This window comes from Tachysurus fulvidraco, chromosome 15 (assembly GCF_022655615.1).
Source record: "Tachysurus fulvidraco isolate hzauxx_2018 chromosome 15, HZAU_PFXX_2.0, whole genome shotgun sequence".
NCBI classification, from domain to species: domain Eukaryota; kingdom Metazoa; phylum Chordata; class Actinopteri; order Siluriformes; family Bagridae; genus Tachysurus; species Tachysurus fulvidraco.
In genome coordinates, this window is record NC_062532.1 from 17,034,124 (window position 1) to 17,058,585 (window position 24,462).

At 39.4% G+C, this 24,462-nt stretch overlaps 2 protein-coding genes across 4 annotated transcripts; both read right to left on the bottom strand.

Annotated features, from left to right (window-relative positions):
- Nucleotides 1-344: 344 nt before the first annotated feature.
- Nucleotides 345-7,288, bottom strand: dhrs7b (dehydrogenase/reductase (SDR family) member 7B). The gene is made up of 7 exons (XM_027139114.2): nucleotides 7,155-7,288; nucleotides 4,645-4,802; nucleotides 3,342-3,457; nucleotides 2,988-3,198; nucleotides 2,565-2,657; nucleotides 1,366-1,518; nucleotides 345-840 (listed from the first exon to the last, which is right to left on the bottom strand). The coding sequence occupies exons 1-7, from the start codon at nucleotides 7,169-7,171 to the stop codon at nucleotides 635-637; spliced, it is 954 nt and encodes a 317-aa protein (XP_026994915.1). The 5' UTR covers nucleotides 7,172-7,288; the 3' UTR covers nucleotides 345-634.
- Nucleotides 7,289-7,578: 290 nt separating this feature from the next.
- Nucleotides 7,579-24,080, bottom strand: cramp1 (cramped chromatin regulator homolog 1). Of its 3 annotated transcripts, none has more exons than XM_027139112.2 (20): nucleotides 23,929-24,080; nucleotides 21,750-22,087; nucleotides 20,000-20,202; nucleotides 19,048-19,201; nucleotides 18,680-18,763; nucleotides 17,861-17,909; nucleotides 17,663-17,748; nucleotides 17,259-17,382; nucleotides 15,777-15,858; nucleotides 14,198-15,049; nucleotides 13,926-14,091; nucleotides 13,534-13,700; nucleotides 12,572-12,643; nucleotides 12,363-12,444; nucleotides 12,140-12,247; nucleotides 11,782-11,990; nucleotides 11,455-11,644; nucleotides 10,717-10,881; nucleotides 10,022-10,167; nucleotides 7,579-8,712 (listed from the first exon to the last, which is right to left on the bottom strand). In XM_027139112.2, exons 2-20 carry the CDS (start codon nucleotides 22,084-22,086, stop codon nucleotides 8,599-8,601), a joined length of 3,390 nt encoding a protein of 1,129 aa, XP_026994913.2. In that variant the 5' UTR covers nucleotide 22,087; nucleotides 23,929-24,080; the 3' UTR covers nucleotides 7,579-8,598. The 3 variants fall into 3 exon arrangements, with proteins under 3 accessions (XP_026994913.2, XP_026994912.2, XP_026994914.2); XM_027139111.2 differs by lacking the exon at nucleotides 23,929-24,080 and adding an exon at nucleotides 22,474-23,245; XM_027139113.2 differs by lacking the exon at nucleotides 23,929-24,080 and adding an exon at nucleotides 22,191-22,417.
- Between the last annotated feature and the right edge of the window lie 382 nt (nucleotides 24,081-24,462).

Genomic DNA, 24,462 nt, shown 5'->3' on the forward strand with positions numbered 1-24,462 from the left:
ATGAGGCTTTTAAAAGAAGTCAGTAAACTGAGGGTTGGAGACATCGACATGAAATGAGATCAGAGTCTGAAGCGTCTTGGCGTCTGACACACTTCCCACCACGTAAAGTAAACGAATGCCTCTCATTTTTACAACAGTTCTCTGCCTCGTTTCAACACCAAAGCACATAACTGAGTAACAAGAAAACTTAAAAGTGACACAATCCAACTTGGTAAAGGAGTTTTTTCTGTTACGTTTTTATAAAATAAGGTAGAATGAAGAAAAGGAGTAGAGGGGGAAAAGTGACAGGAAAGGTATTAGTGCACTCGACGATTTAGGGAAACACAACAACAACAGAGAACAACTTTCTTTATACACTTAATTCCATTTATTAGCTTTGTTACATTACCACAACCATCATTCAAAATCTATGTTCAAATGTCAATATCTATAAATAAACATAACAGCAGGTCGCTTTACCGCCTCAGCTCCAGGGTTTCAAAACTATTTCAGGGCCAAAAAATGTGCAAAAACAGGCTTGAAATGGACTTGAATACAGGATGTGAGTCAACTGATTGGGATTTATATTTATTATTATTATACTTTCAAAAGCACATAAAAAAGACGCGATCTCACTGTGAATTGTGGCTGCAACTTATTGGTCTTTTATTCCCTTCTCTTTCTTGGCTCGAGAAGCCATCACTTTAAAGTAGGCAGACGGCCAGAGGGTTCGGAGGTAGACGGCGAGCGCTGGCAGCGACTCGACTAATAAAACATCTTTCTGTTTATAAGTGACAGCCTTCAGGACAGCGCGAGCTACGTCTGCCGGGTCCCGACCTGCTGCTGTGGTCTTATCCATCACTGAGAAATGACAAAACAATACATGAGTGTTGAAACTAAGGTTCCACCGTAGTCACCTTAGGGACTTATAAGGCCCTGTATCCAGATCAATTAAATAAAATATGGATTTAAAAAAAAGTCACCAGTATTGTGTGCATCGGGACTATAAGGTCTCAGGACCATCATATATTTTACTCTTACTGGAGTAAAGAGTCAGGTTTTAAAGCCTTAAAAGATAAAGAAGAAGAAATCCAATAACTGAGCAAAAATTCATTAAGTATCCACCTTGTTGATTGTCCTAAACCAGCAAACTGCATCATTTTATACACTCCTGAACGAAGGGATGTTTTTTATTGCAGATGAACTTCGATGCTACTCGATTACTTCACATTAAAGACATTTCCGCTCTCCTCCAGCAGTTAACCAAACATCTGCTCATTAAGTCTTAATAGCTGTCTTAATAGACAAACAGCTGAAGTAACAGAATTAGACACATCTCTTCTATCTATCCCTCTTCTATCCTACAACGGGAAACACACCACTCACCACCATATCTGGCTCCATCTCCAGTAACAGCGTTGACTGACAGGTTGGTCCTAATGTATCCAGGGCTGATGACTGACACGTGTAGGCCGAATCTTTCCACCTCGGCCCGTAAGCAGTCGAAGTACGCCTGTGTCGCGTGCTTGGAAGCTGCATCTAAAACACAATGTGTTTGTGTACGTTATTTAAAATCTTGAAATTTATAATGACCAACTAAATCCAAATATTCCCTAATAATAACCGCTTGTTAGTTACTATAGAGTAATCTGTTCATTTTCTTCAAACTGGCATCAACAAAGTTCAATTCAATTCATGTTCATTTGTATAGCACTTTTTACAATTGACATTGTCTCAAAGTGTTTCCGTTCAATGTTTTGTTTTCTCATTCAAAGTTCCACAGGATGATGAAACATTATTGAAAACTGAAACCAGCCCTTGTACCAACATCAGTGCATTCATCAGTGAACATTTGAAGACTTCGGCATAAAGGAATTAGTGTTAATTATTTGGTAATGGACTTAGAAATGGTGCTGACCTGTTGTACAATTCTACTCGACTACTGTTGTAGAAAGGACATTATTTCCTGTTCAGTGTGAGGATGAGGTTCACTTCTGATTCTGGTTTCTCTCGAGGTTCCTTCCTCATATCATCTCAGGGAGTTTTTTCTCACCTCCATCACCTCAGGCTTGATCATTAGAGATAAATGTTAGGGATAAATATTAACCTCATAAATACTAACTCCAATTCCGGTTCTATGCTTCTGTAAAGCTGCTTAGCGACGACGTCAATTGTTAAAAGCGTTAGACGAATGAATTGAATTGAAATGAATCCTCAATGTGACACTAAACGTTTTCTGCATTCTGATGTTTGATGTGAAGATGAACTGAAGCTTTTTGCCTGTATCTACAAGGATTTTATTTCATTCAGCCCTAGTAAGATCAGACAGTGAAAACATTAGTGTATAGCAAAAAACAAAGGATTCCAATACTTTTGGAGGGGCCTGTTTATGGATAATTATTTCAAGGATTTTCACATACACAGTTATATACAGTATACAACTTGAAGTGAAATGAAACCCCAACCACGCCTCCTAAACTGCGCATATAAATAAATTACATTAAAGAATTAGGTTAATAAGAAGAGGTAATAGAATGTATGATGTGCAGTAAAAGTACAGAATGTGTAAACACGTGTACACTCACAAGCAGATCTGTAGGGAATGGCGATCTTCCCCTGCACGCTGCTGATGACGGCTATATGTCCAGCACCTCGTTCCACCATGGAGGGAAGAATTGCTAGGACAAAGGGAAGAAATCGCCTGTTTTAGACTTCATCTAACTCCTCCCATTTTAATTAATATCCCATCCAGTATAAAAATCTTTATATCTAAATAGGTTTCCTCCATTATCACATTAACCGAGTGGATCTTTTAGATGCTGAAGACACAATTAGACTAAAAAAAATCTAATAATGCTTTAAACTCTTAAAAAATATGGATGGATAAATTATGACTGTTTTAATACAGCCTTCTTTGCTCATATTTACCAAGCGTGCCAATGTGTGTGTGTGTGTGTGTGTGTTGGTAATATGCAACTATTCTTATAAATCTGTGCTGCTTTTGTCACCTTGAGTCAGAGCAACCGGCCCGAAGTAGTTAGTGTCCATGACGCTCTTCTGCACAGACACGTGCGTGTCCAGGATGGAACCTCGGTAGCTAATGCCTGCGTTGTTAATGAGGATGTCAACATGACCATGGCATTTCAGAATCTCCCCCGCTGCCCTGGTCACTCTCTCCGTGTCAGAGAGGTCAAAAGTCACTGTACAGGGTGTATATGTCTAACCAGAAAAAAAAAAAAAACCACAAAAACAAAGACCCAATAAAATCTGTCATTATCGTCTCTAAGTAGCCGCTTTCAGTGCTGAGGGCTGGAAATAAAAAACAGGTGGCTAGTGAGAGAAAGACCACACTGTCTGTGTACCTTTGTTTTGCCATCTGTTTTAGCGCTTAAGTCCTCGACGACCTCCTGTAGTCGCTTCTGGTCACGTCCACACAGGACGAGTCGTGCACCCGCAGCATGAAACACTCGCGCACATTCTGAGGAAACCCTACATGTGTTAGTCCTTCAAAACATGGGGAAAAACCCCACTGTGCTACAGATTAGCATTATTGTAGGCAAAACAAAATTATATATTATAAATATTTAGTCCTATATCTATGTAAGTATAGAATTATTGGCGGCCTTAAGTTATTTTTTCCTCTTGATTTTGCCATAGAGAAAAAAACAGCACCGAGCCTCTCCCTGTAATGTCAAACAAGGTTGGAGAGACTTGTTCAGGAATTTATTGCATCCACTCTTCCATCCAGAACATTTTTATATTCCTCAGTTTTGCGCATGTGGAATTTCTTCTACAATTCAGGCCATGGGTTTAAAAAAGTTTTGAGGTTTACCACAGGTTTAAATCCAGACTCAGAGTCGGTCACGGCAAAACATCGACATTTATGTTCCCAAATCATTCCTGAAACAGAAATGTCAATGTTTTGCTGTCAGAAAACGGTGCTATGTTTAAAGAAATGTCATGTGTATGTTTCTGGTAGACGTTTGAGTGGAACATTTAGTAAAGTTGTCATGCAAACACTGATCTTCTTCCTATTCACATCTGTGTGTTGATGTACATCGATCACCAGTAGATTACACACACAAACACAAAACACAGCTGGTGTGCATATAATGACACCCACAAATCTCCATAAAAGAGCTAAAGAGTCCACTAAATGACCAAAGTCAGAAATGGAAGTTCAGCATCTGAAAAGTCCAGAACGTGAAGAGACTCGAAGATTCGTCACTGAGGTTGAGCAGGAAAAGCAGGACGCTGTAGCAAATCATGAGGTTCAGTTTCGAGCAACTGTACCAAGCACAGCAAAATGCAAGAAGGTGAAAATAACACTTGCTACATCAGTTTAACGGTTGGTTAAATTTATCTGTTTTTTGCCAGAAATGATTTCTTTACTGTTTCGTGATGAGGTGCTGATAACCATGTCCAGTAAATGTAAATGAGACATACCAGATATCTCTGTGAATGCTTGTACAAATGGCTTCTGAATAAACCTAATTGAATCTATCTTGATTAACCTGCCCCAAAGTATGTCATGTTTATTCCAATCAATCATTTTATATCATTTGCATGAAAGGTGCCAATAATTCTGAGTTGATTTTTCTTTAATTGCATATCCACGTACACATGCATGATAACCTTCACTGTTTATTAGTTTATGTTCATTACCTTTGCCCAGGCCTGAACTGGCTCCAGTGATCACCACCACTTTATCCTGGACGCTTTGCTTTCGTTTCGCTCTGTAGATCATCCGCAATAACAATAGAAGGCCAACTGCACCTACAGCCAGCGGCCCCACACCCATACCCACTAAACGTTCCATTCTCCTACACACAAACACACACACACACACAAACACACACACACACAAACACACATGCAAATGAACAATATTCTCCACATCATGCATCTTGCAGGGATTCTTAAACTCCAGGGCTGAAAGATCTCTGCATTTAAATATTTTCCTGCTCCATCACTTCATGGCAGGTTTAATATGAGAGCTGATAGGTTTGATCAAATGTAGAAAAACTGGGAAAAAATAGAAATAACATAAAATTGTAGATGGGAGAAAATTAAGATCTAAACGCAGCAGTGACAGAATTGTGCACAGGTTAGTGACATCTTCTGAGCTCATTGTTGTTGAATTAGCAGAAAACCACCAAAGCTTCTCTGCTTTACAGACGTCAGCCCTTTGCCAAAATAAACTCCATATAAACATTTTATAAGGCTGCTTTCCGCTATGCCTACTTATACCAACATGAAATGGACAACAGGCTGCAGTAAAACAAGGATCATTTTAATCCATTAGAAAAAAAAGTTACTTTTATATTATACTTCACACAGCAATATGTTTTGTCTTTTTGTCTTCAGCTAAACTTTAAAATTCAATGTACGGCGGTGTCGTATCACAGGACGTTTTAGCTTAAAGCTGATTATACCCAACACAAGGCAGGTTTATCATGCATAAGCTACTAAAATAATTTATGTTACATGCTTCAGATGGTTTGAACATTGATTTTGAGATCCTAAAACAGTGATGATTTTGGTCCATTTGTGGCTCATTATATTGCTGAAACATCCTTACACCACAAATCTGAACCTCCAGGCAGCCAGGTTTTGGGTTACACTATCCTAGTACTTCATTTACTTTAGGCATTACTTCATTTCTTCCTAATGGAGTTATTCAGATTACATATTTATAGATTCTTTATTAAAATGATGCAGGTCAAAAGCAAGTCAGTGATTAAACAACTGGACTTCTGACTGGAAGGTGGTGTTCAGTCTATTACTGAACAAAACCCTTAACCCAAACGCTCAGATAACAAAATACCAAATGCTATAAATGTAATGTAAATGTGAGGATCATCTTCCCTTGTTCCTGAGAGCAGATTAAAAATAGGTACAACGTCCAATTCTGCATTTACTACATTTGTGTCATCAAAAAAATACTTCTTAAAAGTGAAAATAATCATTTTCTAATTTATATTGTATCTCCTATTATATGATAATAGAAATAAACAAACCAAATTGTACGGATATTAATGCTATTTCTAGACATTTTACTTACTTCAGGTTTTAATGATTATAGATCTATGTTCATTTCTTAATGATAAATATGTCATTTTAAGCTGAAATAATATATTTAATATCTCCACACAAATCAAACAGTATTATGTGAACTAAATATATCTAATATTAATCTTGAATTTTGCATTCTATTAATCTTTAGATTATTCTTAAGATTAACCTTTTGTTCTATGTTTATGTTCCTGTAAAGCTGCTTTGAGACAATGTCAATTGTAAAAATCGCTATACAAATAAACTTGAATTGAATTGAATTATGTGGAAATTCATAAATAAAAGAAACTAATGACTGAAACATGAACATCATATTCATCTGTTTTCGGTCCTGCTCACTGAGCACTAGAACATACCTATGTTTTATTCCTCCTACGTTATTGGCTGTAAGAAACAGGGACACTGGGCTAGTGGACAACACACATCTGGCCAGATGTTTCAATCAAACAGGGACACTGGGCTAGTGGACAACACACATCTGGCCAGATGTTTCAATCAAACAGGGACACTGGGCTAGTGGACAACACACATCTGGCCAGATGTTTCATTCAAACAGGGACACTGGGCTAGTGGACAACACACATCTGGCCAGATGTTTCATTCAAACAGGGACACTGGGCTAGTGGACAACACACATCTGGCCAGATGTTTCATTCAAACAGGGACACTGGGCTAGTGGACAACACACATCTGGCCAGATGTTTTATTCAAACAGGGACACTGGGCTAGTGGACAACACACATCTGGCCAGATGTTTCATTCAAAGCATTCTACTCACTCAGGTGTTCATAAGAAATAAACAGTGCGCAACCTGTTTATTTTTTTTTTCATTTCAGAGCATTAAATAACATTATTAATAATAGCGTTACTTAAACACAACATGTGCTTGTAGCATCTGTGTAATGTTTTCCATCTTGTTTATACTAACTAGCTCAGCAACAAGCTAACCATGTCTGCTGCACTCGTTAAACGTCTAACATTAAATAAATAAACTGATTTTCAGGTAATCTGGTGTTAATATAGTAGCTGGAGCTTTTACAAAGAAATGAAAAACTATTGAAAACGAAAGTAAATATATCCGTTATGGTTGTGATACTAACCTTAAGCCAGAACCCATGTGAGCAATCCGGAAGTAATGAGGAGGAGGCGTGGCTTCTACTGACCAATAGGAATGAGACGAAGGGCGGCGCCATTGAGAGGCAATCTGAAGTTATGCCTACTGCGCATGCGTGAACTCAAGAAGAGCTGAAGATGACAAACTTCATCCACTTTTAAAAACACATCCATTTTGTTTTCTTGTATTAACAGTTAACTCCAGCAATTATATACAAACATTGCATTTGATATATGATACATTGCAGTGTATGTATAACTAGATGTTTTGTATTTATCATGGCAAGATAATAAATCCAATTATTATTATTAATAATAATAACCACAAAGCATCAATTTTAATTAAAATTATGTCTATGAAAACAACTTTAAAAAAAAAGAAAAAGAAAGAAAGACAAGGAGACATTAAAGAAATCCAAAAACAGCGTTGTGGGAAATTTATATTTACACGGTGGCAGAAAACCCCTTTTTGTACAAACACGGAAATCTTTAAAACCGAAATAAACTCAATGCCTTCTTTAAAAAAAAAAAAAAAAAGTCAACACAGTTGCAACATGTGAATTAATAAATAATCCAAATAATTTACAGTATGTTATATAAAAGCACGGTCAGCGCTTGAATCTGTTATCTATTTACATTAAAAATATTCATTCCATCACAGATAGAAAGCTCACAACATTCTAATTGCTGGCTTCAATAAAAACACATACAATAAAACATAGTGTTGAATGTCAAACATCAAACCGTAGGGCAATCAGTTACTCTTATTACTTAATTTAGGGAGTCTTGAATTAATAGATTCATATACATTTTCTACTTAAATACAACCAAGTTCATTTTTGCTTAGCTTTTTGTTAGTGTTGGGAAATTTTCCAATTAGTTCCAGTAAAAAAACAAAAAACAACTTTCTAGCAACGTTTTAATAATTTGCTACTTCCGCCAAAGCCAATCAGGCAATGAGGCCACAGATTATGAAAACATGGATGTTGTGCATTACATACACACTCTTATGGCTTTTATAGGATGATTAAAGACAGATCTACAGAATAAATTGGGAAACAATGTTGCTAAGACAAAACAGCTGAGCTGCAGCATAGGCTCATACGCGCACACAGAGAACAGAGTACAGCCGACAAAAGTAAATAAACAGGACTACAGGAGGCAATCTTTGTTCGGATATGGCGAATTTCTATACATGAGGTTTGCTTTGTAAACAAGTTTGTTTAAAAAGTGGCCCAAGTGTGGCTCACACAACAAAATGACGGGCAGGCACCCCCCACCCATACACACGAGGATCGAGTGTCTTTATTGCACATCCAACAAGATGAATCGCATAAACATTCTCTCCTTCTCAATAATGAACCAGAAGTCTCCCTTAGTGCCATAGTGGTGCAAGAAGCTCCTCCTCCTGGCTGACCTTTTGCCACAGACTCATGGAGGAGGTAGGCTCGTCTCAGCCACAGACAACTCTTGGGCGAGGTCATTGAAGCGGGCGATGTAGTCGACGCTGTTCTCACTCATCATGCAGGCTAGCTGATTATCCACCTGGATAAACAGGAAGCAGGAGGAGAAGGAATCCATTATAATATTAACATGCATTTTGTAGTCTGTAAATCACGGTATTAACAATAGTATCACAGCCTTTTTATAACAGTTCTTATATTTCTAAGTATACCCAGCATAACCCAAGTAATATTATCCATTTTTATTATTTATTCAGAATCATCCTGGAATCATGCCAAAGGGCATTTTTTCATCACCACCACCACCTACAAGAAATTTAACAGTCTAGAGTAAAATCTCCCCCTTGTTTTTTGCAATAACGAGCAGTAAAATAATGACTCACACCAGGAATGGATCAACCTTCAGGGAGTTATTCATCATAGCATGTGTGTGGGCTGTTTTATTAATAATCTAATATTAAACACTGTCATTTAAAAAAGGTCTCAGTCTTTACTATTAGAAAACTTTCACACACAAAAAAATGGATGTAGTATTTATTAACAAAACTTACCTCACAGTTCATTTAGGAGAAGTTATAAGATTTGATTTATAATTAGAAAAGCAGATGTAATCAAAATGGCCTCAAATAAACAAAGTGATGAATTCTATCTACGTCGGGTTATTTAAAATGTTGCTAGCTCACACTCAAACACCACATGTTACAGTCGCTTAGTATTCACTCCTCTTTGACCTTTCCAGATTTGGTACTGTTGCAGTCTGGAAGTGAAATTCTCCACAGAACATCCCATAATAACAAACATGGTGATAATTATATATATGCACAACTATACACTAAAAAAGCCCACGACTGTTGAATGTTCAGATTGTTTGTTGCAACCAACTATTATTAATTTTCTATTTATTCAATTTATTTTTTAATTATTATTTTTATTGCTATTTCAATAGCATAGATCAATCAATCAATTTATTAATTTATGGGATGGGGGTGGGGGATGCGATGAGAGAAGAATCATGCTACAGGGATGCGTTTCATCAGCAGGGAAATTGTTGAGGAGCCAGATGCAGGGTAATCCTCTTCTAGTTCCAGTCTGCGAAAGACTTCAAACTGAGATTTAGGTGTATTGCCAAAACTCCACTGAACTGATTCAAAATCAAGAACCTGAAGGTGATAAATTCCCAAGTCAAAGCCAAGACCTCAAGCTGTCTAGAATCTGCGACAAGAACTGAAAGGTGCTGCTCACCATTGGTCTCCATCTAATATGGCAGAGCTTCAGTAGTTTTTAATTCCAGGTTGTAACACTAAAATGTGGTTGTGAACCCAAATATTTGTTATTTCCATATTATATCTTACTACCCATGCTAGTGAGGCTGTAATGTGAAGGCTTCTCACCTCAACAACGTCAGGCAGGCCACGGGCTTGGAAAGAATCGTGGGAGTTACTGTCTAGCAGGCTGGGGCCAAGTAAGGCTGTACCACTGGAGGGCCCTGCAGGGGGGAGGATAGTCCTCCGGGTTTTATCGGGGGATACCAGGCTTGCTGTGTAGAAGAAACAGAGGCAGAAGTCAGATTAGATCCATGAGCCCACGTAATTATAGAGGTAGAGATTCTACATCAAGTCAAAACTTCTGTTCAAAGAGATTCTAGTGCAGTTTTCAGGACCAAAGTTCTACAGTTCCACGGTTCCTTTTGTAAATTTGCATTGATGTAAACTCGACTTGCGTCTAAAAGGTTTTGCAAATGAAATTTAACCAAGAGTTGGGAGTTTATCAGATAAAATGAAACAAAGCCTCATAACACCTAAAAAGATCAGACTACTGAAAAACTCAAACATGAAGCATCATAAATGAACTGGCCTTCCTCTGTGCAACAGAATAAAAGAGAACATGATTAATATACTTTACTAATGAATGAATTAGGTAATAAACAGACATAACCGAGCATTTATATAATATACATGTCTGACTTCATAAGCGATGGCCTCATTACTAGGGACCATTTCTTTAATAACTTGTTTCAGTGGTGACAAATGGATTTGCTTTAAATTTAATAAAACCTGAACCAGTTTGCTGGTTACGTGACACTCACAGAGCAGGCAGCCCAGACTGGAATCGCTCGAGTCGTTGGGGTACCACTGAGGATCGTGCATAGGAGATGGCATCCAGCTATGGCAAGGACTGTCAGGGAGGGAGGGGACAAGCTTAGACCGGTCATTCCCATTGACCTTACTAGGAGAAAGAGCCGATCCTTCACCTAAGGAAGAAAGAACAATGGCAAACAAATGAGAGAGAGAGAGAGAGAGAGAGAGATGTTAATGACGGTGTTATCTGAGAGACCTCCACCTCCCATTTGTTATAAATCATTTGGCAAACAAATAAAACCGATGGAAGTGGTACAGAAAAAAAAAAACTATTTTGATTCTTGCTGATGTTCAGGACAAGTAGGTTCAAACCCGAATCAGGTAACCAAAGAATAAAAGAAAGAAAAAACCTACTTCTTATTGACTTGTTTCAGGTTTTCATTTTGTACGCATGCTGAAAATTAATGTGCATTAAACACACATCCAGGTCTTCACACATTCAAGTTTACAAATTTAAACTATTCCACCGAGTATTACTTGCTGTAACACAAACTCCTTCCTAACTGTAAAACTATCAGGAAAGACATGGCCTGGAAAACATGTGGGTTTATAATTTGACAATTTACCTTTTTCCCTATCCCACATGTGAGGAGAATGTCCTGTGTTTGTTTAACAGTAATACCCGTGTACCCCCAGTACTGTGGAACATGAAAATAAATCGTGTATGTATGTTCACCCAGACCCACCATAGTGTGAAGAACTGATGGCAAGCTCTATAATAGAGTCACTGATATGAGTGTGAGGTTCTCCAGAAGGAAGGGATTCGTCTGGAGGGCCGGGAAGCGAGATGTCCAACAGCGAAGCAACACTAGGAGGTGCCAAGAGGGAATCGCCACCTCCTGGAGATGGTGGAGGGACCCCGTTCTGCAAAGAGCCCTAATAAAGCAGTGAGAGGCAAGGCTGATTTAGTAAATTATCAAGAACATTACCAAGTGTTTCATTTCTGTATCATTTTCTAATAATTAATAGCTTAAATCAATAAAATTAGGGTTTAGTGGGTATAGAAGAGGCACCTCTGGGTCTTGCTGCAGCATCTCAGAATTGGGCTCGGGCTCGGGCTCGGGCTCGGGTTCGGGCTCAGGCTCAGGCTCAGGCTCAGGCAGTGCCGGTGGTGTGGCAGCCTCAGGTGGCAAAAGACTCGACTCTAGAGCTGGGTCCTCCGCTTCTTGACATGGGCTTCCTGGTATAATGCCTGCAGACTTTGCTGCCAGGTCAATTGCACCTGAAGTATAAAGAACAAGTTAGATTCTACTGAAAACAAAAAAGTGGTAGGTCTTTTTCTGTTATTTATTCTCTTTAGGTCTTTTTAGTCATTATTCAAAATAAATCCTCAGGTAAAAACTTGAAAATAACATTTGATAGTAAACTTACTGGACAGTTGATTAGACGAAGCTGTATTTACTGTAGTGGATGTGGCTTTGAGTGCAAGGGGTCGGGATGCCGAGAGACGACTTTGGATGGGACGAAAAGAACCAGTGCCTGGAAGAGAAAAATGGACCATAAATAAATAAAAAACGCTAATGAGATTTTTCTTCCTTATTTCAAAGTAGTATTTAAATATTTCACAACAAAAAAAAATGACAATGTAGATTACCGGTCGCTGAAGAGCTGGAGAGAATTGAGAAAGAGCACACATGTTGGGAGGAATCTCCTGTTGTTCGAGGCAACAAAGTTCTCTACAGGGAACACACAATAGAAACACTTGTAGTTGGGTTGTAAATCACTTGCTTTGGAATAACAAACATAAAATAAAGTCGACCCAATTCCGATTGATTTCAGGTGGTTGGCTCTGGCCCGCTTTACCTGCACAACAAGTGGCTTCCTCAGTGGACGGCCCCTTCCCGTCTTCCTCACCTTGTGGAGGAAAATATCTGACTGCAAGAGAAACATAATACTGTTAGTAAAGTCAAAATAAACAAATTGCTTAAAACATCAGTGTATAGCATTTTTTTGTACAGGAACTAGGAGACACACACACACACAAAAAAAACACCCCTCTATAGTCTGATGCTTGCGAGCTGCTGTGAGTCACCCAGACAATCCAGTAACAGTAATTCACAGTCAGGGGTGTGTCAGAGGTGTTGGGGCGGTCATTATGCCCCCAACAGTATTGCGAAAAACAAAAGCTGCTGCCAATCTTGGAAAATAATGAGAATTTATACTGAAAGAGGAAAAAAAAGCTTCAGAACTTACACTTAGTTTCACGGAGAATAGGAAAGGTATTCACTTATTTTCTAATGGGAGGCTAGCGAATGATTTCTGGCAGATTTATCGTCACTGGGGGGAGACAGTGGTGAACAGGTTGGATGAGAGGCGTTTCTTTCTGCACTATATTAGTTAAGAGTAAGGCAACTTTAAACTGCACTGCTGTTTCTCTCAAGTATATGAAGCCATTGTGAATTTCTAGTATCTGAAGGCCATACTATAGTTTTGGAGCTCACAGAGTTTGAACAAAAGCATGCATTGTGAGGTTAAGCACAAGTGCAAGTCTCTAGTGTAGGTGTTGTTAACGCCCTCAGCATTTTTAAGAGGACCCATTGCTAGATACATGTGAGCCACAGCCCTCACAGTAACATGGTCATCGTGTGGTTTTATGGCTGCGTTCAACACAAGCATTTGGAGCATTCTGGTGTAGGATTGTGCATCATAATCTCACTGTTCACTCTAAAGTGTGTAATATGGAGTCAAGGTAGACTTTACATCCTTGGTTTGGCTCGGTTAGTGACCCGCTTTTTGTGGCGGTTCTAAAACAGGTGACCACTTACACTGATCGAGTCCAGCTGCTGACGGAAAGCCAACTCCGCGTCCTTATTAGGAGAAAACATCCGTAAGTGGCGGGAGCTGTTAGGTGGCAGTGTGGTTGGAACCGCAAACACACCCCCATCACCATCACTGCCAGAAACCAATAGAGAACGTGGTAGATTCCGGCCACCTGTGGAGACAACAACAACCGAGATTAGCACAAGCATGAGCCTAACTGCACCCTTGTCTAGATTCCAAAAGTACTGTGACAAATTTGCCAATTATACCAGGAGGTTCTACTGAATGGAGGGATATTTTCTGACATTTAAATACCACGTATTATGAATCATATTGGCTAAACATTCGAAACATGCTTGATGACTGAAACTATCACATTCATGTTTATGTTTTGTACCTGTGCCAGCGGTAGTAGGCAGCGTTTTGGCACGTGCTACGTGTTGCTGCCGCCCACAGTTGGGGCTGCGAGTTCCCACAATCTGAGTTTTCCCCGGAGGGGTCACAGACTGTTCCTCCTGCCCCAGCTTGATGGGAGATGTCCCTACAGAACATGTGTCTGAAGCCTAGAAGCAGAAAAGCATATCTTATGATGCAAGATATTCATTAGCCGCACCTTCAAGTACTGAACCTGTTACCAATATTTGTACACAAAAATCCAAGGTTACTCACAGGTTTGGGGTTGACCTCAGAGGAGACAAGTCTCAGTAGGCACCGAAGCACGCTGTGGGTGGTGGGCAAGGCTGAAGGGCGGGACTTGGGCTGCCACTCATACTCCAGCTGCAGCCTTCCGGGCTTGCCCATCATGAGGTAGATTTCAGCTAGAGTGACATTTTCGGAGCCTTGTGAGCTCCAGCCTTCCTCACGGATCTGCTGTGGCGAGCGACCGCTCCCAGCTGCATCCTCCAGGCGACCTGGAGTCTCCGAAGGAGGTGGAGGAACAACAGCTCCATCTGCTGCAACCCCACCTACTGAAGGATTCTCAATGATGATGTCTGTCATAATGGGTTCTCCTGGACTGACGGTGTCTTTATTCGCGCTACTAGAACACGTCTGGAACTGCAATGTGCCTAAAGAATCAGCTGTCCCAGTCCCGCTACCTTCCTGTCCTGGAAAAGGTGGTAGACTCGTAGAAGTTGGGGTGACAGAAGGTGTGTTAGTGTTGGGAGCTGCGTTTAAAGTGCTCTCTGCCCCAGAAGGGCAGTTACTGCTTTCTGAACTCTCAGGTACTTGTCCTTCGGCTCTTTTTATGTCTCCGCCTCCAGAGGCACCCTTGCCTGGTTTTCCAGTCCCTCGGACAGGCTGGATCCCAAGGATCTGTGCAGTTGGCAGGTCTCTTACACCTGGTCGACCACGGCCAGTCTCCTGCCAGTGGACAGTGCAGGAGGCCTTGGAGTGAACGACACGTGCTACTCCAGGTAAAACCGTAATTGTGCTGCTTTCTGCTGGATACAGGAACAGATCTTCCGACTCACCAGGAAGAGCTACACCTTCTAGAGCCTCCCGTGCTGCTAGACTCTTAAGCTAGACACGTTAAGGTTAAGGGTCGAAAGCATGATGGATGTATTAGATACAATAAACCAGACAAAAGGACATTTCTCATGACAGTTGTCGCTCTTAGAACGACTCGTGCCTGCATTGTCCTAAACGTGCCCTGTGCAAATAGTTTACACCAGACAAATTTTACTAAAATACTGAATGGATATATGCTGCTGTTCCATTTACACACTCACCCAAAAAAAAAAACAAAGAAGACTGAGTAAAAGCTTATATGAAAAATAAAAAAGTATAGAAGACAAGATCCTCCAGCATTGAATCTGAATTCTAGCTTCCGTGTTGCAACCCACAGGACTTATTTGTGCAATGACAAACAAACAAACAAAGATAGATAGATAGATAGATAGATAGATAGATAGATAGATAGATAGATAGATAGATAGATAGATAGATAGATAGATAGATAATCTCTAAATATAAATAAGATTAGGGAATGTGACTAGATAAGATCTAGGTAACTTCCCAAAGCTTATATTTTCAACAGATACACAATGTCAGTTTAGACAAACTACTAAAATATGGAACTCATTTCTTAGTAGTCCAAACTTTTCCCAGGACTCTGAAGAGCTTTATCCATTTATCCATTTGCTTTCCATCCAGGTCTTTTCCAGAACATGCAAACCCCCGTAAAACTCTAAAATGGCAACATCGACATAAACACAGCTCACATATGAAACACGTGTAGAAAGGATACAATTCGCTGATCCTGGACTGCCCATTTTTGCTTCAGGAACTCGATAAGACTGGACACTTTCCTGTGCAGCTCCACAACCATCCTAAAAGAAAACATTCTAGACGTCATCGACCATTCAGCATGAACAGAACTATACATTATGTACACAAACAGATAACCAAGCAGCAACGTGATTCTATACAATTTGTGTAAGCAATAAATCTAACATACTGCAAATGCACGATAAACGAGTCTCATATGGACCAGAAAGTTTCGTGAACATGAACCGGTTGAAGCTTAAAAAATTTTTTTTAAATAAAATATCAGAATCGTAGAAGTAATTCTTAGGGCCTTTTTACACCTGGTCACTCCATGCGTTTTCTCTGATCCGATAGCTATCTGATTTTATCTCCGGAGCCGCAAGTGGCTCTTTCACCCCTTTGCTGCGGCTCCCTGTAGATTTGGAAAATAAATATTTAATTTAAATTTTTTATTTTTGTTAGTTTTTTTTTGTTTTTTTTTTTAAATGTAATTCTGAATTCTAAGATCATGAGGCTCTTTTAACATTAAAATAAACCGTGTTTAATTTTTTTTTTTTTTTGTCGCTCAAAATATGCATCATAACTGCCGACTTGCGAAATCCGACACACAGAAGCAGGCGTTTTGGTTTGCTGCAGCCGGCAAGTAAATTTTTTTTATGTCATGCAGGGTGTTCAGTTGCCACGCATTGAGAGTGACAGTCACGCATTTGGGTCTTTTGTCACGCTCTCCCGCGGCACATCATATTCTCACGCAGAAAAACGTTTTGACTATCATATATTTAATAAGCCGCAGCGCCCAAAATGTATCAGTCCGCACTGCTGTCTCTTCTGTGGAACCGGGCAGGAATCAAGCGCGTCTCAGTTCTTAGTCGAGCCTGGAACTTATCAGCCAATCAAAAAAGAGGCTACACAACAGCCAATCAGAAAATAGCACTATCTGGGAAAGATTTAATGCAACATCCAATGAAAAAAAGCGAGGGGTTGGAGGGGTCATGTTTGCCTGTCTTCAAAACTTGAGAGCCCTGGTCATGAATACGTAGGACTCAATTATATATTAAATATTTTATTTGAAAGTAACCTTCAACCCCGCGTCTTTTTTCTTAAGGTTAGTTCAAACTGTTCAAAATATTTTTGTTTGCCTGCAGAAATAAAATTGCGTTTACTCGGTAGCAGTTCATTGATTTCATAAATGCAACACACAACAGTTTTTTCTATACTTTCCATAAAGGTAAAAAAACGATATATGCAGTGTTATCTTCATTTTAGATGTCAAAAGGGTTTTGTGGCTCCCTGTGGTATTTTTTCTGTGGGAAACGGGTCCAAATGGCTCTTTGAGTGTTTAAGGTTGCCGACCCCTGCTTTAGACCTACGTCCCAACGTAAAACTAATCCTGTCCGAATAGTGGTTAAGAGCGTAATTCACATGGTGGTTAATGTAGCTCTGTTAGACAGGTGAAACTAACCGGAGACGAGGATTATGCGCCAGACTCTGAACCCGAGTCCACGAGTGGTTACTACGTGGCTGCAGCTCCACGGCAACCTTCAGTGGCAACCGAACTGGCTTCTGGTCCTCCTCATCACTCACTCCTGAGATGCAGATGATCAGATAGAGTCAAAGGAAGAAACACAGTGAACAGATTAGTTACTCATATTCTCAGTCTGCGAAACGTAAAAACAGTCACCCTACTTACACAAGTTCTAATATAATCTACTACCTTCTTCTTGAGTGCTACACACACACACACACACACACACACACACGCGTAAGCCTTTTCTAGAACTCCATTCCGGAACAGTCTCTCACACATTTCCCAGCTGAACACACACTTACAGACACTGCTCTCATTTCCCTTTTACACATACACACCATCTGGGTCGCACAGTTTCTTCAGAGCACGACACATGGGGGCTTTGATCCTCAGGTTCCTGCCTTTTGAGCGAACCGTGGTGGCCCTAAATCCACACACACACCTAAGTTAGACATTGAGTAAACTCAAACAAAACTAAACAACAATCAACTGTACTTTATTTATATCGTACTTGGACACAAATAAACACACTTTACCCCTGCATGATGAGTTCATTCAATCTGGAAACGTTCTTGTCATCCATCACTGAAATGAATAAAGAAGTGGTGAAGAAGCAGTTACACATGTCCCACTGATACTTGATCAATAAAGCAACTGAAAAAATCCCAATCCTCGCTTTATTTTTTGCCAACCAATTGATGTCCTTTAGCTGGCACACCGGAGTTTCCCCAAGTTTTTCCAACATGTATGTGTGTGTGTTTATATATATATATATATATATATATATATATATATATATATATATATATAAAAAACACACACACGTTAACAAATACGTATATAAATATATGTGTGTGTATAACACACACGATAACATACACATAACACACACATATATATATATATATATATATATATATATATATATATATATATATATATATATATATATTGTGTGTGTGTGTGTGTAATATATTTATTTATTTATTTTTAATAAATACAACTTTGGTTGTTTGTTTGTTGTCTGTGATGTCTACTTTGTAAGCACATCCAAAAAAATAAAGAACAGTACCATAGATTATAGACATTTCATGTTCATTTACATTGGATAATAAACCTGATTCTGACTCTGATTCACTGTTTGGCTGATTATAATCTTCAACACACATAATCTTACTCTCAAACACACAAAAAGAGAGTAATCAACAAAGTAGCAACAGTATCAATCACAACTTTTTAAAAAAGTTGTAAAAAAAAAAAAAAAGTATTAGATCTGCTATTTGTGGATGTCGGGTTAATAAACAAGAGCCACGTCCACACGAATCATAGAAAAAAAAATTATAGGTAATACTCACAGCCTCCAACCTTCTTCCTGAGTTCTGCATAACATATGAGCCCATAGAGCTCCTGGGAGGATTTCTTCAGCACGCGGGAATACGCTGAGGAAGAGAACAAGAGGAGAAAACAGCAGGAGTGTGGTCTTGTTTGTGATTCATCACGGTTCACAAGAGGTTCACAATTACACAACACAGTTCAATCAAACTGGATGTAATAACTCTAGTCAAAAGTTGCACTGTACACTGCAATTCATTTTCCAGACCATCTGAACGTAATGACCTCTCCCTTCTTAAAATGCACACTCACAAACAAACAAAAAAGTTCCACTGCATGCTTTTAAAAATCAAATGGATCAAAATGTCAGCTTACGAGCCTGCAGCTTTACCGTTATTGAAATCAATGTGCTTGGAGATCTTGTGCCAGGTTCTGTAGTAGAAGTGGCGAACTTGCTCCTTGTTCTTCACCATACTTGCAGGTTTGCCTTTTTTCTTATACTTCAGAGCAATGTTGTTCTGTATAGCCTCAAAGTCCTTCCCATGCTGAGACAGCAAGCAAGATGGACATAAAGAGAGCAAGAAAAATATGTAAGGAGGAAAAAGGCAAATATCAAATCATGATTTGGGACATTTTAACAATACACTCTGTGTGTCACATTTAGGTTTGCTAATAAAAGGGCCAAAGCAAAATACATTTTGAAGCCTGCAGCTTTGAAGTTAGTGTTTGCAGGAATAAATTATGTAACACAGAGAAGGTTGGTAAATAAAACAAAGTATAAAACATTTGCTAGAACATTCAGGTACTTGTTATTGTGTGCAACGATGTGGTCAGTCAGCATTAAAAAACAAACAAACAAACAAAAATAATAAACCTGACGATACCTGCGGTTTCTCTCACAAGTGAATTTAGCCATAACCTTTAACTGATTATAGCTGTTATGTTAGAGCTTTGACAATAGCTTACACATGAACGTGCATTACCGATGATAAAAGTAATGTAACACTAATTCAAACTTGCCATCTAAAAAAAGAAAGCTGTCTAATTGTTGATACGGTAAATTTTAGATGTGCCACAATGTTAAATGTTAATATATACATAACACACTGAATGTACATTTAATAAAGATTGAAATATAGACACATCACTGCAAACAATCATCGATTATTTTCCTATAACTGCACACCTGTGTATTTTACCCTTTACGTATCTATAATGGCATATTAACAGACTGATCAAAATGAGGACTGTCAGGATGCAGAAGACAAATAAATTCCTGTGTTTTAATGAATTTTTAATGAATTAACTTTATGAATTTTGCACCCAGGAGAATAATTAATTACCTCATAAAGTCCTTCAAAAAATGAGTTCTTGTCCTCAGTGCTCCAGGACTCCCATTGTCTACGTGCACGCTTTTGATTTCCTCCTTCATCTTTCTCCACTGGGCCCTGGCTCCTAGGGGCAGAGCGAGAGCTCCCTCCATTTGCAACGCCACCCCCTGAGCCCGCATGGCCTGATGCAGAAACAGCAGGAACCGTATCACCCCCTGGGGCAGAGGAAGGAAAGCAAGAGTGAGAGAGGAGATTGGGACTTCTTGTTCTGTTGTTCACACCACACAAAAGCAGAAACCCCAGAATAGTCCAGGATCCCAAAATATCTAAGGACAGACTAAAAATAACAATATATTTCCGCTGGAACGTGTTTACAATGTTAGTTCCCAGGAAGACTACATGAATATTATAACTGGAAAAATCTGTTTAAATGACACATGCCTTAGGCGGAACGGTTAATCTACGCACCCAAATACACATAAAACAAGATCACAAACACGACCTCATTATGAGACACTGAATAATAAAGGACTCATCTCATCAGCTTTTCAGTCCGCTCCAGGTCAGCATACAGATCATTATACACCTAGTGCAATTCAGCTACATTTACAAATAACTCTAAATTCTGTTCTCGACCGGGTGTCCGAAACACATGCACCGTTTCACATTAGAAAACAAAACCCAGAACGAAAGGCAAAGTGCATCTGAATGATTCGTGCGGTGTATGAATCGAAGTGTACACTGGCAGCATGTCCATGCTCATCAGGAAGTGTGAGTGGGGAGTCATTCGGAGGTGTTCCAGACCTGCTGCTCATTGCGCTGGTCCAAAAACAACATGCCTGTAGAAAGAAGCCAACAAAACCACCACCACCACCACCACCACCCCCCGCCCCAAACACACACACACACACACACACACTCACCAGGCCACACGACAACGCACCCTGCACTCAACCATTAACTTAAAAATGCATCAAGAATCATGCATCTATTTTGCTTCCTAATGAAAATGCTACAAATATATACACATATTTGTAAACACCAGAAGAAATCAATCCATGATGTATTCTGAATTTTTCCAACGGAAATAAATCTAAGCATTTTACCACATACATTATGCTTTTTTTCTTTTGCAAACAAGTCCAAACAGCAAATCTCTCATGGCACTTTAATGCTTTGTTTGAACACGATATTATGAATTTCTCAGGAAAATATCTTTTCCCCCCTCTCCAGATGATTTTACTGATCTGATCCGTATTGTTTACCTGGAAGTTTACATGTAGTGAAACATTACGTGAACAAACTAATTATGGTCCAGTTGTGTGCCTTATTATTTTAACGATACACACAATCCTCAATACCGGATGAAGACGCATGTTAAAGTGAGAGCAACACACCAGTGACAAGGAAAGTGTTTTGTTTTGAAAGAATATCAGAGAATAGCGGTGGTGTTGTTTTTTTAAGTCATTATATTTAGATGCACAGCCTTGAGTCTATATTGCTTGATTTTTGTTAACAACAAACACGTTGTGAATGTTCACACTTCTTCATAATCCTTTCCGTTCCAGTTTCCTGGGCTTTCTCGGAAGCCACATGATCCAAACTGGATGCTGTTGTCACTAAATAAACTAACATCCCACTAATGTTTTCTGTTGTCTTGTTTAATCTTAATCCACGCGGGTCCTGGCAACATTAAGATCATTACAGGCTACACACATTTTTAGTTTGTTGCTCACTTTTATACAAAGCTGCTTGTTCCTACCTTTGGTTTTCGTGCCGTTATGTCCGTTCACCGCGGGCCCGTCTTTGCGGATCCGTTTGCTCGGAGGTCTCACGCTGGAGCGGAGGAAGTGATGCTGGTCGTGAGCTGCCGGAGGAGATCCAAGGCCCGTGGGATTCGGCTGTGTTCCGGACGGGTTCGGGGATGAATCTGAGGCGAGCGCGGCGCCCGGACTCGGCACTTCCTCGCCGTCCCTCTTTGTGCTCGGCTGCTCGCTTGGTGTCCTCTCCGCGCTCTCCTCTTCTTCACAGCCTGCGAGCTTTATGATGGTTTTGTTCGAGCCCTCGACTCCCGAGCCGGCCTGCTGGCCCACTGTCATCCTGATAAAATACACAAAACAAAAAGAATCCAGACTCTTTGTTGAGGTTTTGCGTTTAGCCAAAATAGAGGAATAAACTTAGAAGACGCGACGTTCTGCTCAACTCAACATGGCCGCCGCTGTTTGTTTCAAATCCCCCTCTCACCGTCCCGACAATTCGCGTCGAAAAATCGCATTTTACACACTTCCAGTTTTGACCAAACAACAATATTTTGTCTTAATTCGGTTCGTTTTTTTCATTAGTTTCGCTTAAGTTCAGTTGTGCTTTGTTTAATCCGACATTACGAAGGTGCACTTTAGCGCGCTGCATAAACGACAAGCGACAACGAAAAAATCTTTCGCGCATTCGACCTCTATTTAAAGTGATTGTTTTTCGAGAACCGTTACCCATTTTCCAGCTCTTCAGCGCCGGGATATATCTTCTTTCTCTTCACCATGAGTCCGAAGATTTTGGAGACCAATTTTCAAGCAATTTAAACATATTCTTATAAGAGAAACGAGGTCGTGTGTCTGGACTCGTCCTCTCCTCTGTGCTGCTGCTGCTGCTTAGACTCGAGCTTCAACTCAACTGTTCGTCTCGTAGTAACAGCAACTCCAATTCACTAACTCAGAAATATAACCATGACAAACATTTATCTACACTATACATACAGCTTCACCGTTTAAAACTGGCAAACGAACCGCCATGAAGTCAAAGCTGCCACATTTTGTGCGACTTTGTACCACAAAGACGACACAAAAATCTTCTGAGCACCTCCTCAATCCACAAGTCTGGACTTTCTTGTTAACTACGTCATCATAAGTTTAAGAATCCGTGCTTTCTTATTATAAGCCACGATTTACGAAATGCAATGAAAATCCACACAAATCGACCATCGGATGTGTTAAACTAAGTATCAGGCGTTAAGATGGTGCCAGAAACACACAGGAGAGTTAAGATAAACTACACCATCAGTAGGGAGGGTGAACGTTTATTACATAAACACCCTGAAAAGCATCATGGGGCACTTTTATAACAATTATAGCTTTATAAATCAGAATTTCTGCCCTAATCTGGAAGATATCTGTATCTATAAATGTCACCACAAAGCATTTATTCAGCACATGCTGTATGTTATACTGTGCCAATTAGGGTGGTGCCTTCCTCTCTGTCCAGGTGTCTTTAAATACTGATCATTTGAGATACAATAACAGGAACAGGACCGTTTTAACCATTTGTGCATTCTAACTACTAAAACTCACTGCACAAAGCTTAGTCGTCAGAGTACATATAATACGTATGTATGTATATATTATTTCTTGAGATATAGTAGTATATATTAGTTAAAGAGACATGCTGTGCTTACTGATCTATCATGTTATGGACCTAAAATACACTTTAAATGGCAAATCTGGTGAAATCTGACACCTTTGGAAACCTTGGGATATGGAATATAATATGATTTGACAAGTGACATGGAATACTTTAAATGTTTGTACGACGTAAATAAAGGATCTGAAGGTTCCCCAAATCTTAAAGGGAAAGATCTGATAACATTTTGAGAACTATCGAATCTTCTTAACAGTATTTCTCATTTTTATCATTTTAGACACTAAGCACGTTGAGATTAATCCACATTTTCCGTGTCAGATCTCACATATTTTTTTTTATATAAAACAGTAAGTGACACCAAGCTCATGCGATTCACCTTCAAACCCGACGAGCAGCTAACTAGCAAACACAGCTAGCTTAGCCATAATCGAGCTACTAAAATAAGCTAAAATGTTGTAAACACGTGATGTTAAGACGCTGGAATTAACAGTAACGACTACAAAACGTGACTTTACGCAAATATACGTCACCTTGTCTGGTGTTTATCAGGTTAGTCGAAGTGAAAGCGATCCGTATGAACATGAAGTGTAGCTAGCTTTAGCTTCCCCACTGACAGAATAATCAAACCTTCCTGTTGTTTCCCTCGTGCCAGAAGCCACGCCCCCTTACCCGCTCAAAAACAAATCATTTGATTGGTCACACAGCGATGACGTGTCAGTACGCGTGACGTCATGTGGTTTAAACGTGTTCTAAATCGTGTATATTTTTTTACTTTAATAAAAAACTAAACCTGGAGATACTTGCCAAAGCGTGTGCACTTTAGAGTCTTAAACACGAGTGTTGTTTTATTGTTATTGTAATATTTGAAGTTGTCGGACCGCTGTTAACGTTTCATGTCATATTTTAAAAAAAAGTGAATATGACATAAATTTAAGTTGAAATGTAAATAAACGCTTGGTTACATTTCAATCGCTTTGTTGTTGTTTTTTTATTTTATACCTCGTCTTTTACTTTTGCAGTGAAAGGAGGCGGGAAGAAAAAAAAACATTCAGCCAATCAGCTGT

What these genes read in the sequence shown, in the direction of transcription:
- dhrs7b (XM_027139114.2), bottom strand. An exon ending in GCCGGTTGCTCTGACTCAAG is followed by an intron (nt 2,658 to 2,987) that starts GTGACAAAAGCA and finishes CCTTTGTCCTAG; the next exon opens with CAATTCTTCCCTCCATGGTG. An exon ending in AGATGGAGCCAGATATGGTG is followed by an intron (nt 841 to 1,365) that starts GTGAGTGGTGTG and finishes GTCATTTCTCAG; the next exon opens with TGATGGATAAGACCACAGCA.
- cramp1 (XM_027139111.2), bottom strand. Translation starts at nt 22,523, where the DNA reads ATGGTGAAGAGAAAGAAGATATATCCCGGCGCTGAAGAGCTGGAAAAT. An exon ending in TTTTTGAAGGACTTTATGAG is followed by an intron (nt 19,202 to 19,999) that starts GTAATTAATTAT and finishes TTGCTGTCTCAG; the next exon opens with CATGGGAAGGACTTTGAGGC. An exon ending in CAGGAAGAAGGTTGGAGGCT is followed by an intron (nt 17,910 to 18,679) that starts GTGAGTATTACC and finishes TATTCATTTCAG; the next exon opens with TGATGGATGACAAGAACGTT.